The following is a 19,750-nucleotide window of genomic DNA, read 5'->3' on the forward strand; positions in this document are numbered from 1 at the left end:
ATGTCACGTAGGTGATGAATCACGACTACACGCCACGCTCATGGTGCGCTTGCGGTCGTTTCACTGGCGTCACATACAGTAAATATGGTATTACGTGACGTTAATGCCTGACTGAGGTATATGACTGGTACACACATGATAGTCTTGAGATGCGTGTCATGTTAGAACATGACTACATGGCACACTCATGATGCGCTCGCGGTCGTTTTCTAGCTTCACTTATACCAAATAAGGTATTAAGAGACGTGAATGGATTACGAAGGTATGTGACTTGTGCAATTATGATATTCATCAAGTGCACGTCATGTAACAACATGAATACATGCCCCACTGATGATGCACTCGCGGTCGTTTCGCTAGCTTCACATATACCAAGTTTGGTATTACGCGTCGTGAATGGATGACGAAGGTATGTAGCTGGTGCGAACATGATAATCATGAGATGTGTGACATGTAGGAACATGACTACATGCCTCACTCAAGGCACCAATACACTTCGACGGGACCAGGCGCGCGTGCGCACCGGCGTTCGTTTCGTAGCGTCACGACGGCGATTTCACGCCAGGCGCCGATCTGCCTGCCGTATACTCGCGGGCGTGCGTCGCGCTGCGTTGCTTAGACGCATGTGCGCGGCGGGTGTTTCTCCGTCACGAAGAGAGGCAGACGCAGTGCTGCCAGGGTAACGTCATCTGGGCGAACTGTACTATGTTGCATTTTGCGCTGGTTGCCGCCTGGCCGCGCCGACGAACGCTGGTCGCGCAGGTCGCGCCTGGCGTCAGACTATAGAGTGCTCGCGTTGCTAGCGCAGCGCTGCTGTGCCCAGCGTGCACGTGCGTCAACGTTCTGTCGGAGTGTATTGGGCCCCGTCGGAGTGTATTGGATTGTTCACGATGCACTTTTGGCCATTTGGCTAGCTCCCCATATACCAATTTTAGTATCAGGTGGCGTGAATAGATGAAGAAGATAAATGACACGTTGAAACATTATAATCATCACAAGGAAGTAATGTACGGCCTAATTTACCTTCGTCTCGCAACGTTGTGCTCATTTAAAGTAACATATCAACCTTCCTCATTCGTGCTTCACATATCATGGATTCCCACTGTACGTGGCTCTCTGCGATGCCTGTCATTGCGAAGAGACGCTTCACCACATCCTGTGTGACTGTCTGTTATATGAAATCCAGAGACAGTCACTGGCGTCCGCTTTTGCGCGCATCGACAACAACCAAATGTCTGTGGACACTATTCTGTCAAGTGCCCGAGAGAAGACATTGCAACAGAAGGCGACGAAAGCTCTATTGAAATTCCTACGCGACACCGACCTGAACAAGCGACTGTAACAGCAACGTCACACACCGCGAAAGACAAGACTGGACTATTACTGAGTGTGCACGCGTGTGCTGCCGAATGTGCTGTTTCTCTCTTCCCTCTCTGCTCTCTTTCATCTCCCCCATCCCTCTCCCATGCGCAGGGTAGCAAACCGGCTGCCTATATTCTGGTTAACCTCCCTGCCTTTCTTTTCCCTCTATTTTCCTTCCTTCCCACTGTACGTGGGATCTGCCAATGTTTGAGTCTTACTTTGTAACCGACTATATTATAGTATTTCAAAGGGTGGCGGGAAACATAGGTGATAACCTCAAAGCAAACAGCCAAGCCAGGACTGGCTAGGTGCTCGCCAGCTCTGTTCCCACACTGGCTTGTGCAATTTGGTCAAAGCTGCGCTAATTTACTGTTTTTTTTTGTGCAAAGAATAAAAGCAAATGAAGATCAGGAGAACAACCTTACGGGAAATATTAAGGCTTATGACCTGTTTTCAAGCGCTATGAGTGTGATGCATAAAAAAATTAGAAACGATCTACGTCAATACAGGGGAAGTGGGTCTGGTAAAATGTCTGAGCTGTCGGCAAGTACTCGGAAAACTTCTGAAAAGAAATCATTTTCTTGATTTTTTTTCGCCCTTATATGGTTGGTATTTATACCAAATTCTTCCAAATACGCAGAGCCCTGTGACATGGGAGGGAGTCACTACTTAGGAGATGGACAAGTCTTCAATTCTACTAATCCATGTGGGAAGTACGAGTGCCACAACGGAAACCTGACAGTAAAGAAGTAAGTAAAACCAGTTGCAAATAATTCCTGCTCGCAGTTCAAATATCACCATATTCGTTCCTTTGCTCCAAATCAGCGGAGGAAAAATGTTGTAGGCCCGAGGACTCTGATTTGGATGCACGTTGAAGAACCCTATAGGTGGCTGAAATTTCCGGAACCCTGCACTATGGCGTCTCTCATGAACACAAATAGCGTGTGGTGGGGGAATAGTTGGAAAGACAGTATTATGTCAACTCAAACTGCACTTGGAACTAGAGACCAGGTTAAAAGCAGACAGGGAAACTAGATTTGTGAGCTTCCCTGCAAGATCTGCGTTCCTTGAGTGACTTTCGCGTTCAAGTACAAGCACGAGAGAGATATAAAGATAGAGAAAGATCTTAGAAAGCGGGAAAATAATGAAAGAGTGCAATTTTAGCCTCCCGTAGTGAGGGCATGGCTAAGTGCAGTTACAGATGAGGAAAAGCGAAGTGAAGATTGAAAGAGGAAAGATACCTAGAAGAAGTGAGTACATGACAAAATGGCATCTTGTCAGCAAGCAAGGCCTGTCATTACAATTGTGCAGCCTGCTACACCTTCAAAGTGAGAAAGCAAACCATCATTTGTGATGCAATGGTACCCTCTATTCCTCCTTCCTGTCCCATCACTCCGTTTCGCATTGATATCACTTTTAAATTCAAAGCATTTCTTAGCCTAGTGCAGGCACTTTTGGTATCTCTCTATCTATCTACCTACGTGTGGCTGCTCTTGTGACCACAACATTCCCGTGTTGCAAACAAAAATACGATGAGAGAGTAAGATGGTGTCAAGAATATGACTGGCTCCTCATGGGACAAAGAATTGGACACTCGTCGCGTACGTAATCAAACCCTTTCCGCTTGACGTGTGGCACGTGCACGTGTGTGGGTATGGGCTGCAGGTGATTGAAAGTTTGTCTACCCAGGAACCGTGAGAACAGACATCGGTAATTTTAACGCGAAAACCTTAAGAAAAAAAAAAGCTGAAATAGGCAGCGTTGACCCGACGAATGAAAGGAATAAATTTCAGGGCCTCAGCTGGGATTGAACCCGAAAATTCTGCGCTGCATTAAAGTACTCCACTACAGAGCCATGCCAGGTCTCGGTACTGCTTTGAAAAACACTTAATCAGCGGTAATGTTGGTGAAACATCAATTGTGGTTGCATTGCTGGCTGTTCAAATGTTTTTTATTTAGTAGATACTGGAGTCCTTAGACCAAGCAGGAGGAGCATCTTGTTGTTGGTAATATTGCGCAAGGTGTAAACAACTGGTTATTCAACATATGCGACAGTTCAATATATGTCTGTGCGCACAAATTCTGCACACATATTCAGCACCATTTTGTCGCGTGACGCTCAATAAAAAAAATTACAAGGTAACCATCTCTCCGCACGCTTCGCATAACATCGATTCATAAGGTACTTGGGATCTTTCAATATTTTCATTCCGTATGCTGCATTATACTATACATGGCTATGTTATTGTTACAAGTATACTTTGAGTATGTGCACCTGTGTGTAGTGGGTCTGGGTTCGACAGACCTGAAGAGGAAGGAGACGTGTGGTACTCATCTTGACGAACACTAGTGATATAAGTGGTAATGGAGTGAATATCGGACATACATTCAATTTTGACCGGGTAAGGTCAACTCAACTGTCTGGCATACTCAAAACTTCAGTCTTCTGACATAGTATAAGTTCTCTTTTTTTATGGATACATCTTTATTTTATTATTTTATTTTTGAAAAAAATTTTCCTATTCGTTTTTTTTGTTCTTTTCAGTGATATGCTGAATGAGTGTGTAGTATTCACATATAGGCTACTAAAAGCTTTCATGGCCAATCCCCCAGAGTGGATACGTGCCACTGGTTTTGAAGGGCAAACAAACAAACGAAACAAGCAAACAAACAAATATACACCAAAATGTGTGTTCCCTTTAAGTGAACTGAAGTTCCGATTGACGTCCGCTTCAATTCTCTGACGCTTCGAGCCTGTGGCTTCCAAAGAAGTGCACTCGGACGCTAGTGGCGTTGGTGTAAGTGCTGTTTTGGTTCAGCGTGCCAAGACCAAAGAACATGTAGGGGCATATGCGAGTCGCTCCATAAGCAAGTCTGCGCCTAACTACACCGTTACAGAACAGGAGTGTCTTGCAGTGGCCTTCGCAGTACAACGCTTCCGATTATACCTTAATGAACGCCCCTTCATCGTCGTGGCAGACCATCATTCTCTGTGCTGGCTGGTGAATCGGCGCGACCCATCCGGTCGACTTGCACGTGTGACAATTCGCCTACAAGAGGACGACTTTACGGTTGCTTATCAAAGTGGTCGCCACGCCAGCACGCTCATGCAGATTGGGTTTCGCGGCGGCCGCTCCCCACGACGGACTGTGACGTGGACAACTTCGATAGATACATCACAATTTTGGAGCCAGGATTTCTTGACAAGAGTATATTTAGGAAGGAGCATCAAAACGACACCACTCTACAACAACTTCTTTCTAGCGGATGAAATTCATCAGCCACTCATTTTTACATGTGCGACGAACTACTATAGACAAAGAACTATTCTACTACAGGCTCGCGCTATCTTCTGGTAGTCCCGAAGAGTCTCCACTTTTCTATTTTGTGAGCCATGCACGACGATCCGACATCCGGCCATTTAGGAGCAACGAGAACTTTCTCCCACCTTTAAGAAATGTTTTACGGATCGTCAGGCTACGCAGCAATACGTATCAAGCTGCAATGGATGTCAACGTTGAAAGCATCCTACAAGTACTTCAGCTGGAAGGCTACATGCTGTGCCACCTCCAAGAACTTCATCTGGGCGAGTTGGAATTCACCTTCTTGGTCCTTTTCCACGGTCTACCAAAGGAAATCGTTGGATCATCCTGTGTACCGATCGTCTGACCAGATACTGGGAGACCTCTGCTATACCATCGGCGACTGCTCATGACGTGTGCCTATTCATGCTACGCTAAGTGATTCTCTGACACTAACCTCCAAAAGTCATTATTACTGGACGTTCCCGCAGGCTCAGGGAGTACGTGGTTGAAGAGATGCTTCGACTATGTTCTTCAAGTTTTCGACTCTCTACGCCTTATTCCCTTCAAACGAATGGTCTCATTTAACGCACAAATATGACTATCCCGAACATGCTGTATATGTATTTTTCATCGAATCACAAAATTTGGGACGATATTCTGCTATCTTTAGTTATGCCTTCAACACCGCACATGCAGATAGAGTCTAGCACCTACAATCCCTTCTTTGTTCTTTATGCTGGACCGCCACGCTACAGACTTGAAACAATTTTTTTGTTTTAAATGCGAAGCATTTCTTAGCGAACTTCGGCGAACTTGAACCTATCTATCTATCTATCTATCTATCTATCTATCTATCTATCTATCTATCTATCTATCTATCTATCTATCTATCTATCTATCTATCTATCTAGCCACCTATGACTTTTAGCTCTCCTGGCCGTTTGGATAATGTTATCGATACCAAACTTGGTATGGCATGGCATGACTATAGGAAAAACATATTTGACTAGTCGTAACATGAAAATCATGAAATGTGTGTCATGAATGTCATGATTTACATTCCATGGTCTTGCTGCTCTTGCGGTGGTCTCGTTCACACGCCATGTTGCAAAACTGGTATGGTATGACATTATTACATGGTGAACGCAAGCAACAGACCTTAACGTGAAAATTATGACATGCATGTCATGGAAGTCATGAGTCATGACTCCATGCCACACTGATGTTGCGCACGCGGCTGTTCCGTTAGCTTCACATATGCCAAATTCGGCGTTACGTGATGCGAATGGAGGACGAAGGTATGTCACTGGTGCAAACATATAATCATGAGATGTGTGTCATGTAACATGACTACAAGGCACACTCATGATGCCCTCGCAGCCGTTCGCCGGCTTCACATACACCGAATTTGGTATTAAGGGACGTCAATGGACGACAAAGAAATGTGACTGGTGCAAGCATGATAATCATGTGATGCGTGTTGTAACAACATAACTACATGATACGCTTATGATGCGTTCGCAGCCGTCTCGCTAGCTTCACATCTACCAAATTCACTATTACGTGACGTGAATAGACGATTTATGTAAACGACATGTCCAAACATGATAATCATGACATGCGTGTCATGTAACAACATGAGTACATGCCGTACTCATGCGCTCGGGACCGTTTCGCTAGATTCATATATGCCAAATTTGGTATTACGTCACGCGAATGGATGACGAAGGTATGTGACTTTTGCCAACATAATAATTATGAGATGCGTGTCATGTTAGAGCATGACTACATGCCATACTCAAGGCGCCAATACACTTAGACGTGACCGGGTGCGCGTGCGCTCCAGCGTTCGTTTCGTCGTGTCAAGCCGGCGATGCCATTCCAGGCGCCGATCTGCCTGACCACGGCCGGACTCGACGCTCCTTCCGCACGCTCCGTGGCCTGACATATACTCACTGGCACGCTCCGCACTGCGTTGCTTTGACGCAGGCGCGTTTGGGCACGCCTGGCATCCCTTCGTCACGAAGCTAGGCAGACGCGGTGCATCCTGGCTAACGTGGTTGATGCGAAACGCAGCATGTCGGATTTCACACTGGTTGCCGCCGGGTTACGCCGACAGACGCTGGTCGCGTCTGGCGTCAGACTATAGAGTGTTTTCGTTTTCCTAGCGTAGCGTCGCTGCACCCAGCGTGCGCTCGTCAACGTTACGTCGCAGCATATTGGGCCCTTCATGATGCTCTCCCCGCCGTTTGGCTAACTTCACATATTCTAGGTTTGGTATTACGGGACGTGAGTGGACGACGAAGGTGTGTGACTGGTGCAAACATGATAATCATGAGATGCGTTTCAAGCAACAACACGACCACATGCCACACTCTTTGTGCTCTCGCGGCCGTTTCTCAAGCTTCACATATACCAAATTGGTATTGTATGACGTGAATAGGCGGCGATGTCCAAAGACACGTCCGAACATGATAATCATGATATGCGTGTCATGTAAAACAGGACTACATGCTACGCTCATAGCACGCTCGCTGCCGTTTCGCTTGCTCCACATAAACCAAATTCGGTATCAGGTGGCGTGAATAGATGATGAAGGTAAATGACACGTCCGAACATAATGATTATGAAATGGAAGTTATATACGGCATAATTTTCCTCCGCCTCATAACGTTGTTCTTATTTTAAACTGACATATAAACTTTCCTCATTCGTGGTTCGCATATCGTCGATTCTCACTGCACTTACATTAAGGCTTTTGCAAACGCGGATGTACCCTACTTTGAAAATGTTACACATCATGTACCCTGACCTGTACCCAAGTAATCTTTGTCCACATTGTGGGGAAATAGCTTCATTAGAACACATTCTCTGGCAGTGCACCAAATTCGCTCATTTATCGCACATCACCTCTGCCAGATGGGAGGCGGCAATCCGCAGCTCGTCCTTGGCAGATCAGCTCTGGGCTGTCCACCAAGCCCGCGAGGCGGCTGAGGAGCTTGGCATCTCAGTCCCCACGTGGGAGCTGCCCGCAACACAGTGATCTGTGTTTTGGAGGACCAAATAAAAGTTTATCCAATCCAATCACTGCACGTGGTATTTGCCATTTTTTTAGACCACAACATTCTCTGCATTTCTAGACTATCTGTCACGCGGAAGAGGCCTGACGACTCGCTCATTTGCGCACTCTCGCTTCCCAAGAACGCTCGAAGGTAATGTTCGATAATCGACGCAGGCACGTCACATATGAACGCAGTGTTTTTGTGTGGCTTTGTACTCCAGTGAGGAAACGCGCAATATGTGAAAAAAAAAGCAGAAATCACGTACAGTGGGAGTCAATGATATGCGAAGCATGCATGAGAAATGTTATGTCACTTTAAAATTAGCACACCGTTACGAGATGGATGGAGGTAAATGAGGCCGTATATGACTTGCATGTCATGATTGTCATCTTTAATTGGATGTGACGTTTACCTTCGTCATATATTCACTTCACGTGATACCGAATTTATTGTATGTGGGTCTAGCGAAACGGTCGCTATGAGCGTGGTATATTTTCATGTTCTTACATGACACGTGAGTCAGGATAATGATGTTTGCACCAGTCATATGTTTCACCATTCATTGACGTCACGCAACACCAAATTTAGTATATTCGGATTTAGAAAACGACCGCGAGCGCATCATGAAGGGCCCAATATACTCCAATGTAGCGTTGACGCGCGCGCACGCTGGGCACAGCGACGCTACGTAAGCAAAACGCGAGCTCTCTATAGTCTGACGCCAGGAGCGACCAGCGTCCGTCGGCGCGGCCCGACGGCAACCGCTGCGAAATGTGACATGCTGCATTTTGCGCCGATTACATAGAGTTGCATTACTCTATGCCGTTGCGTTACCCAGACAACATTGCGTCTCCCTCTTTTCGTGACGGAGGGACGCCGGATGCGTAGAGACGTGCATGCGTCAAAGCAACGCAGCGTGGCGCGTGCCTGCGAGTATATGGCAGGACCGGATCCTGGCGGGGCAACGCCGGGGTTACGTGACGAAATGAACGCCGGCGAGCACGCGCACCACGTCATGTCAAATTGTATTGGCGCATTGACTGTGGCATGTAGTCATGTTGTCACATGACACGCATCTCATGATTATTATGTTTGCACCAGTCACATGCCTTCGGCATCCATTAGCGTCACGTAATACCAAATTTGGCATATGTGAACCTAGCGAAACTACCACGAGTGCATCATGAGTGTGGCATGTAGTGATGTTTTTACATGACACTCATGTCGTGATTATCATGTTTTAATGTGTTATTTACCTATTTTGTCCGTTCGCGCCACGTAATACCGAGTTCGGTACATGTGAAGCTAGTGAAACGGCCGCGAGCACATCATGAGCGTAGCATGTAGTCATGTTACATGACACACATCTCGTGTTTACCATGTTTGCACCAGTATCATACCTTCGTAGTCCGTTCACGTCCAATAATACCAAATTTGGTATAAGTAAAGCCAGAGAAATGGCCGCCAGCGCATCATGGGCGTGACATGTAGTCATGTTTTTACATGACACACATGTCATGATTTTCATGTTAGGGTCTGTCGCTTGTGTTCGCCATGCAATCATGTCATACCATACAGGTTTTGCAACATGCCATGTGAACGAAACCACCGCAAAAGCTGCAAGACCATGAAATTATTCATGATATTCGTGACATACATGTCATGATTTTCGTGTTATGACTAGTAAAATATAACTCAATAAACAAGTGCTTGTGTTGTGTGTTCTTTGTAATAGTGGCTGCGCTTCCTAGCAAGATAGTCAAATATGTTCTTCATACAGTCATGTTATGGCATACGAAGTTTGGCATTGTTACCATTATCGAAACAGCCAGGAGAGCTAGAAGTCATAGGCGGCTAGATAGACAAATACGCGCAAAGTCGCTGAAGTTCACTAAGAAATGCTTCGCATTTAAAACTGCTGGCGCACTATGTTGGACAATATGTCATTGTCGATCACATAAGCGACGTGGCTTACCGCGTTGCTCACCTTCACGCCAACGGCTGACGTTGTGCAAGGACTGAACTTACACATATTGCCAGTTTAAAACCGTTTATTCCCAGAAAGACTGACTGACTCGCCCAGTGGGCTTTTTCGGCGCGCGGAGAGATGTTGCAATCGGAGTTCGAGTATGTGCACCTGTGTGTAATGGGTCGGGAGTTAAAAGAGATGAGGAAGGAGAAGACGTGCCTTGTGATTAGGACAGTCTCTGTTCGGACTAAAAGCCGCTGAAGCCTGAACCTAACTAACGCTGCGTCGCGTCTCAATAAACCCCGTACGTGGGCAGGACCCTACGTTATACTGCCTTCCCGCTTCCTAATACTCCCTTCCCTTTCTCATCTTCTTGCCATTGGCTATGATACATGGTTTTGAGCATACGTAACGCCAAGCAATGGCATGAGATGATAGCATATTTTGTCCTCCTTTCCTTCTCACCCGACTTCCCTTTCCCGCCCCTTCCTGTATATGGCTACGCTGTAGGTGGCTGTGATCGACGCCTAAGAGGCATTGCTGTGACACAGCCGCTGAATGAAAAAGCCCATCGTACTAACAGGTACACGCGGCGTCCTGCAGGAACGACGTTTGACAGGCTCACCATTTAGGGGCGAAGCTCTTTATAACGGCACCTGTTCGTCCCTCGTAGCCGTTGTAGTGTGTAACAAGTATAACATTCTGACATTCAAGGTGGTGCCGGTGAGAAATTTCTTCTGTGAGTTGTTGAACAATATAAGATAGTACTCAATGTACATGTCAATGGCTGCTAAGGAGGAAAGAGAGACAGGAGCATTCGGCTTTTAGTTAACACACACGCTGCGATCCCCTTTAGCAGCCATTGGCATGTACATTGAGCACTATCTGACAAGACCGGGTGTCTACGTCATACTCGCTGGGCGTAACCTCCTTAGTTTCAGAAAGGTTTAGGGAGCGTTGAGCCGCAGTGTCATGAATAGGATGAACTACTATATACCATAAACTCGAGGTGGTTAAAGGTGGGAAGTAGATACGAAGTGCAAGCCGTAAAATATAAGAGCCGAATTCTCCTGTCTCTCATTTCACATTAGCAGCCATTGGCATGTACATTGAGCACTATCTGACAGGAAAAGGTTGCTACGTTAAGCCCGCAAGGCGGCTGAGGAGCTCGAAATCTCAGTCCCCACGTGGTAGTTGCCCGCAACATAGTGATCTGTGTTTTGGAGGACCAAATAAAAGTTTATCCAATCCAATCCAATACTCGCTGGGCGTAACCTCTTTGGTGTTAGAAAGGTTTAGCGAGAGTTGGGCCGCAGTGCCATGAATACAGTGAACTAGTATATACCGTGAACTCGAGGCGGTTAAAGGTAGGAAGTAGAAACGAAGCGCAAGCCGTAAGAAAGTGTGCGTGTGCCACCTCTCGTTTAGTCCTTGGAATGTCCGCTGGATGGGTGCTTCTATATGGGGAAGATATGATGAAAAGATGCGAGATGGTGGTACTTGGAGTGTTGAATAGATGGACGAACGGACACCCAGGCAGATGCATGGATGGACGCATGAACGGACGCAGGGACGGACGCACGAACAGACGCACGCATGGACGGGCGGATGGGCGCATGGACGTTTACACAGACGGATGTGTAGACGGACGGAAGCAAGAACGAATGGACGGACGAATTCTTCGCCCCACTCTCCATCATTCACTCCGTGGATATGCTGCCATTTTTTCTTCATTGAGATACGTGGATCAGTGATATATGTGGATCACGGCTGTGCGACGTAAAAAGTGTTTGGTTCCTACTCCTTCTGCTGTCTCGCGTTCTGCTGCTGCATGCTTGAGATGGTCTGAGACACCACCTCTGCAGGGGCAATGATCTTGTGTGATGCTCCTGCTGCCATAGAGGTGGTGAGGAAAAAAAAAACGTATGCAAAGAGTTTTGATTCTGCTGAAGGTTGATGGAACGTTTTATAGGACCTTCATAATTAACTCGCCATCTGCCTTTCACAGTTTTGGGGAATGCAATGCGAAGTCAATCAGTGCTTTCTTGGGTTGATAAGATCATCATGCAAAGGACAAACTAAGTTACGTAAGATATTGCCATAAATACAACTAGCCACCCAGCAGTGCTGTGCGCACTGGGTAGGATGAAGCGAGGGTGAATTCATCAACAACTCGAAGCAACTCGTGCTTCGAGTTGTTTATGAAATCGCCCTCGCGCTCTCAATTGTTACCTTTCTGGTCACCTCCATTGGCAGACAGATTCCGACGGAAAGGCGTTGGTGCCACGTTTGAACCCAGGACCAAGACAAGTTTTTTGGCAATAGGTTTTTCTTTCTGATAAATCCTTACGGATCTTCTTGCGGCTTCGTGCTACAAGTGAGTGCGCGGTTGTCTTCTTACCCTTTCTTAGACGTTGGTTGGTTGACCCTTACTAAACTGGAGCAAGCCGCCACGGGGAATCAGCGACGATATGTACATTGCCTTCTTATATAATTATTTTGTTTTTAATCTCAGAATGTTTAGTAATAGATTGTTTTCTAAATAACTAACTCGCTTAATTTAAGAAAAAAAGATGAATTTCGTAGAACAAGCTCATTCATGCACCATATATGATTTGTTTTTTTTTTATATTTAAACTCTATCGGATGTTTTTAGATACATAGCCAGCTATAACTTAAAGATCCTCCCTCCCAGTTTTCGGCCAATCCCTCTTTGTGGGCAAGTGCCAGCAATCTGAAAGGATCATCATCATCATCAACAACATCATCATCACCATCAAGCTTGATTTAGATAACCAGAGCATTCAATCCATTTAGCTTCACGTAGTAAATCGCATACGGTATCGCAAACGCTCCTGGGACTAGAACCCAGTGTTGTAGCCCCACGTGTAGTCCGAAGAAAAGAACTATCGGAAGTGATAGATTCAATCTCATCATTTGGAGTGGTTCAAAGTGACATAAACGACGCAAGAGGTAGTAGTCGATGAGAGAGACGTGTCTGAGACCGAAGTGCCCGTGCCGTCGTCCTGGGCACCTGACAAGGTGTAGCGAAAGACGAAACGAGGCTGCGGCATCCTCTTTGGCCGATATCATAACGCGTTCTCTTTTTACCCGCGCCTCAAACTCTTAGCTCTTAGCTCAAGCTTTTAGCAGTAACCCAGGTGACACCCCACCAGTAATGATAGAAGAAGTCAGAAAGGCTTTGGAGAGCATGCAAAGAGGCAAAGCTGCTGGTGAGGATGAGGTAAAATCAGATCTGCTTAAAGATGGAGGACAGATTGTGTTAGAAAAACTAGCCACCCGGTTTACGAGGTGTCTCCTGACGGGAAGAGTACCAGAGTCTTGGAAGAACGCTAACATACATAAGAAGCGAAATGACAAGGTCTTGAAGAATTACAGGCCGATTAGCTTGCTCTCTGTAGTTTAGAAGCTATTTACAAAGGTAATTGCTAACAGAGTAAAGAAAACATTAGAATTCAATCAACCAAAGGAACAAGCAGGATTTCGAACAGGCTACTCAACAACCGACCACATTCATACTATCAATCAGGTAATAGAGAAATGCTCATAATGTAACCAACCACTATACATAGCCTTCATAGATTACGAGAAGGCGTTTGATTCAGTTGTAACATCAGCCGTCATGCAGACACCGCGGAATCAGGGCGTTGATGAAATATATATAAACATCCTTGAAGAATTCTACAGGGCATCAACTGCTGCCTTAGTGCTTCATAAAGAAAGCAACAGAATACCAATCAAGAAGGGTGTAAGGCAGGGGGACACAATCTCCCCAATGCTAATTACCGCATGCTTACAGGAGGTTTTCAGTTTTCAGAAGCCTAGAATAGAAACAGTTAGGGGTAAGAGTTAATAGAGAGTACCTTAGTAACCTGCGCTTCGCCGATGACATTGCATTGCTGAGTAACTCAGGGGAGGAATTGCAACTCATGATTACGGAGTTAGTCAAAGAGAGCAGAAAGGTGGGTCTTAAGATTAATCTGCAGAAAACGAAAGTAATGTACAACAACCTCCGAAAAGAGCAGCGCTTCGAGATAGGTAATAGTGCACTTCAAGTTGTAAAATACTATGTCTACTTAAGGCAGGTAATAACCGCGGAGCCGAACCACGAGATTGAAGTGACCAGAAGAATAAGATTGGGGTGGAGCACATTTGACAAGCACTCTCAAATTATGATAGGTAGTTTGCCACTACCCCTCAAGAGGAAGGCATATAACAGCTGTATCTTGCCGGTACTTAGCTACGGAGCAGAAACCTGGAGACTTACAAAGAGGGTTCAGGTTAAATTGAGGACGACGCAGCGAGCAATGGAAAGAAAAATAGTAGGTGTAACATTAAGAGACAAGAAGAGAGCAGAGTGGATTAGGGAACAAACGGGAGTTTAGGATATCATAGTTGAAATCAAGAAGAGGAAAGGACATGGGCCGGGCATGTAGCGCGTAAATAGGATAACCGCTGGTCATTAAGCGTAACTAACTGGATTCCCAGAGAAGGTAAGCGGGTTAGGGGGAGACAGAAGATTAGGTGGGCAGATGAGATTAAGAAGTTTGCGGGTATAAATTGGCAGCAGCAAGCACAGGACCGGGTTAACTGTCGGAACATGAGAGAGGGCTTTGTCCTGCAGTGGACGTAGTCAGGCTGATGATGATGATGATGATGATGATGATGATGATGATGATGATGATGAAGCTCTATGCATGAATTGTGGAAACGGTGAGGAAAAAACTATAACTATGATAAGTAAGGATGATGCCACGACAATTTCAAGAAAAGCCCTTTGAAAAAATCGGTGGCCAAACATTGCCGTGGTACAAAGCCACGACAAACGGGCACGCTGCCCGGCCGCTCACCATAATCTCCACGGTAAGCGGCCATGGAGCCATCGATATTTCTAAATGCATTAAGTATTTTGCAAGTACGTAGGTAGTGGGCACAAACCAATAACTTTTCAAGTGTGAAAAAATGACAGCTTACCGCGACAGTTATCAAGTATAAACATCTTGCATTACGCACACGTGACTCACGCATTTAGCTTCCAGTACTGACGACGGGTAGCAAGGCGCTGACAAACGTGGAAAACGTGGGCCCTTCCGTGCAGGTTTTCCCTTTTATTCATGGTGGCGTCGCGGAAGAATGCCCCTCCCCCAAAGATATTTTTAAATCCTTCTAGAAGCACTGACGCACCGGCAACGGGCGCTTGTACCACTTAAGTTATTAAAGCAATGACGCACTGCTGTCTGCTATAGAGCTCTCATCGTTCCGCGCTCGCTGCAACACAACTGGCGCTGCGCGCGTCTTCCAAGGCACCCCCTATTGATCCCGATCGGCGTGTATACATGGTTCCGCCTGGCTAACTCTATGCATCACTATTCTAAGTTCTACTCTGTATCTTTTTCACTTTTCTCCTCCAACTCGCTCTTCTTTCCCAACACTTGCTATACATGGGTTTGTCTGCATCACGCCACCCAGAACTATGCTATACGGCTCACTGTTTCCATCCCTTCATATCAGCCTCCCCCCACACACTCCTCCTCACCCGTATTTTTCTATCCGGCCCATTGCTATTTATGGGTATCATATACACAATTCTGCTATGCTTTATGCTCTCCGCACCACTTTTCCCCACTCACTACCTGTTTCATTTCATACTCTTTGTTTATTACATGGCTATACTATACCTTACGACTACGATAAGCTGGGCAAGTTGGTATGCAATATATTGTTACAGCCTTAGTCAGTTTTGTCGTTATTTTCAAGCTGTAACGTGTATTATACTTTCATCTACCTGCCTAACACCACAGATGATCTTAGTTTGATTTACTATATTTTTTCTTTCCATCATTCTCTCCGCCTCGCTCACACTCACATGGTTTTGCCTGTGGGACGCCCATGCATGAATATGCTATGCGTTACCCTTTTCCTATTTTTTTTAAATATCTGAAGCCCTAACGTCACTCTTTCTCACATTCACCCACCTTTTCTACCCCCCTGCTATATATATGAAAATACATTTGTTTGCTGCCTAGCGCCAAGCGACAACCTGAAAGGGCAGCATACGATGGCAAATTATTACTTTCCTCCTTTTCCTCCTCTTCACCTTCGTATTGCACTTCCTTAGCCTCACTTTCCTTTTCCGCCATTTTGCTGCGAAGGATCACATTCTTGGGTCTATGTCCCGCGGCGTCGACGTATGCACTCCCACTACACTCGCGCAACCATCCTCCTCCCCACTCTACAACAGCTGCGCGTTACTCTCTCCACTTCTCTACGCTCTCCCTCGCAAAGCCGACGTCGGGAGTGTTTGATAGTCTACACTCGCATACCCGCTTCTCTAGGCATTCGTCCCCGCGGGGTTTACACCGCCTTTGCGCATGCACGTTCACAAACCTCTCTTTCACATCGCGACGCCGATGCAGGTAGCGTCTGCTAACGAGTTTATAGAATAAAACCGACTGTTCGCGCAGCACAACCGTTCACTGGTCAGCTAGAATACCCTGGATCTTGACCTCATAGAATCTTGAATTCATTGGATCTTGATGCTGATGCTGATTACCTCTGATGGATGGCGCTTACCCACAAAGGTGGATGGGCCAAGAACCGGCTGGCAGTATACTTAAATGAAACTAAATTGAAAATGAAGCCAATCTGAAAAAGTAGCTTAAAATAATACTACCAAAAAGCAAAAATGTTTGCTGAGCAAGCGGTCATTCCGATCTTGAAATCACTGGAGCGTTGATTCCTCATCGTCGTCAGCCACTGCATGAACAATTGGCACAAATTCCCTTGCAAGTGTTTAGCGGATACCACGCTTCTCAGAAGAACGATGAAAAATAGCGTAGCGAATACTGACTCACTACCCAAATAAATTTAATAATAATGATATAGTGGGTGTCAAGCAAGTGTGCTTGCAGTAGTTACCTAATCGGAGTCAAGAGAAGGCTTTAAAAGGCCACTCTTTTAGCTTTTGCTGTGACTGTGCTGCACCTTCCGCGCAGGCTTCGTGGTTTTTTTTCTTCTTAAGAAACATATCACTTCAGTTGATACAGTTGATAAAGTCATACTTGCAAAATAGACAGCAATGCGTTCAGTTAAGCACTTATACGTCATCATATTTACCTGTTCTAAATGGTGTGCCCCAGGGAAGCGTACTGGGGCCGCTATTATTTAATGCTTACATAAATGGCATCGTGGATATTGATCCCAGTGTGAGCTTTGTTATATAAGCTGATGACATGAACTAACTTTTTTCGGGCCCTGACGCAAATGAGCTAATTATCCGGTGTAGTAAGCTATCGAACAAACTTTTCTTGTGGTCTAGCAAAAATTTATTGAAAATTAATCCACTGAAAACAAAAGCCATCGTATTCCGAGCTAAAAACAAAATATTTTCATCAACACAAGCGTTAGCTTACGCAGGTGAAGACAATCGTTTTGTGGATGAACATAAAATTGTTGGCGCCACGTTTTCATCAAACCTCAGCTGGTACCAACACGTCGTTGACATCTGCAAAAAAGCCTCTAGTGTAGTTGGTTTGCTAGCTCGTTGTAGATATATCTTACCCGCAAAGGTGAAACTGCATATATACCATGCTCTTTTTCTTTCCCACATAAATTACTGCAGTTTGGTGTGGGCAACCACGACAAAAACGAACATAATGAAACTTCAGACCATGCAGAAAAAAATTATTAGACATGTCGCTAATTTAGATTATTTGTCATCAACACAATTTGTGTGTCGGGACTACGGTATTATTATAGTGGAATATATGTATATCTTTCACATTCTGCGATCCTGCTATTTCTCTTCCATTTCGTTTAAACTATTCATTACAAATACCGCATGTCTAGCAGCAAAAAAATGTTTTGTTAGGAACAAGAAGCAGTGATGTTTGGTTTGTTCCGAGGTTTCGCAATAATTACAAATCTCAAACATTGCAATACAATTTACCAATGATTCTCAATAAATACAGTCCCGTAAACAGTTTCTCATTAAAAAAACTACGATCCTTTTTTTCACGTTGTAAAATGTGCTGTCTGTACGATAGTACAATTTCATTTTTCTTTCAGTGTGTGCGTCCATGCTGTACCGAATAGGTTATATGATACAATTCTGTCTGTATAATTCTATTTGTCTGACATGTCACGTATATTGTATGATGCAGCACATACACAAGGGGCAAATTTGTATATATCTTCCCTGATATTTTCATCATTTATTTATTTTATTGTTTTATTTTTTGACAATAATGGCGTTATGGTTGCTGGATTTTTCTTTCATTTTTTCTTTGTTGTTTTTTCTTTTTTGCTCACGTCCATGTAATCTTCTGTGCTATGCTGGTATCAGGATGTTTCGTAGGAATGTATATATGTTTTTATTACACCGTATTTGGTATTGTAATGTTAGCTTATAGTCTTTATTGTTATACACATCTTTGTTATTGTCCCACCTGCCTTGTATAGGGTTCACTGGCCTCGTCAAGCTGTCCATAAACAGCTTTTAGCCAGTGAACCTCTCCGGAACCTGTTTCTTTCTGGGAAAATAAAATGATTTGATTTGATTTGATCTTTACGTTTTATTAGGTGTGATGGAGCCGACGACGACAAATGCGAAGGTTCTTTTGCCAACAAGACACAGCCATATCCTGCCTGCTGTGGTGTAGCTACTCTTTGCACTAAATAAGGATACCAGCAGATGGTGCTCATTATTGTGAAATATAACATGCGCGCATTATGTTTTACTTCTTGCCCACATTCAGAGCCAATAATTTTTGGCTGTAAAAGTCAAAGCTGAGTAAAAATGTAGGAAAATTTCCCCACAAGGAGAATAAAGGTTTTCTTAACCCAGCCTGGTCTATTATTATTATTATTATTATTATTATTATTATTATTATTATTATTATTATTATTATTATTATTATTATTATTATTATTATTATTATTATTATTATTATTATTATTATTATTATTATATACATGTCGACACAGAGGAAACAGGGAGGTAACAGGCTAACAACTGTCACCTAAAAGGGCACAACGCTCACCTGCTCCTTCGGCATAGGGGAAACACCGAGGAATGGGAGCTAGTAGAAAATAATGAGAAAGGAGAAGAGTGATTTATTTTTTTGAAGCAAACCAGCTAGTGTTTTCAGGGAGCCAACGCTGATCAGCAGAAAAGTGAGAGAGTTCATTCAGTAGGTGAAGAATTTCTGCCCCAAGAGTGCGCAATGAGAAGGTCCACAGTGTTACAGCACAATAACGAACTGGTAAATTTTCTATGTGCCACCTCACGAATCATACGGGTGAACACACAACTAAGCGGAAATTTTCTGAATTGTTTTTTTCACGATGATGTGAACATAGACGTAAAGAACGCCCACATTCCAAAAGACATACATGCTATGCTCATTGTTGAATTGTAAGCCCTATTTATATAGTATTGTTCATATTGTTTCCGATTACTTTTTTCTAATTTCATTCCTAATATTTTTTTAGTGTTTATGCTGTACATTGATGTTTTGATGTTAAAATGGCCGGCTCTAACATAGCCTAACTTCCCATGTTCTGCCAAATATAAAGAAAAATTCACGGAGGCTATGAATGTCTCAGAGCCACCAGCCACCTGTCGAAAACGGCGTTCCAACCAAGAAGTAGTCAATCAACAGCCTACAGAATCTACCGGTTCACTAATTAATTCACGGAAGTGTGAAAAAACTGCGCATATGAGGTTGTCGTCATTTCTGTGACAAGATGTCTGTGGAACTAATTCATATGTCCCAAGAATTGGGCCAGTAAAATATTTATTTAGTCGTCTTATAACTGAGAACATCGTATTTAGAACTGTCGCTGCGGTGTTGCGAACTAATTTTTGGAAAGTACCCTACGTGACAGTAGAAATCACCCAGAATATAGATAGGAAAGTACCCCAGGCTAAAGTAAATATAATTCTAGAATACAGATCGAAAGACATGTGTTACCAGCCTGAAATACGCATACTGAGGTACAATTGTGTCTGGCATAAAAAGATAATTCGG

General features: G+C 44.4%; 1 protein-coding gene across 6 annotated transcripts in view; it reads left to right on the forward strand.

The window, feature by feature from the left end:
* Positions 1-18,563, forward strand: part of LOC119181137 (uncharacterized) — a 45,525-nt gene extending 26,962 nt beyond the window's left edge. For all 6 annotated transcript variants that reach the window (XM_075874585.1, XM_075874583.1, XM_075874582.1 and 3 more), the window contains 2 exons: positions 2,003-2,111; positions 18,300-18,563. In XM_075874585.1, the coding sequence (XP_075730700.1) occupies positions 2,003-2,111; positions 18,300-18,399 (209 nt within the window). In that variant the 3' untranslated portion in view covers positions 18,400-18,563. The remainder of the gene's footprint in view (positions 1-2,002; positions 2,112-18,299) is intronic.
* Positions 18,564-19,750: the final 1,187 nt, after the last annotated feature.

The sequence above is a fragment of the Rhipicephalus microplus genome, chromosome 10 (assembly GCF_043290135.1).
Source record: "Rhipicephalus microplus isolate Deutch F79 chromosome 10, USDA_Rmic, whole genome shotgun sequence".
In the NCBI taxonomy this organism is placed as follows: domain Eukaryota; kingdom Metazoa; phylum Arthropoda; class Arachnida; order Ixodida; family Ixodidae; genus Rhipicephalus; species Rhipicephalus microplus.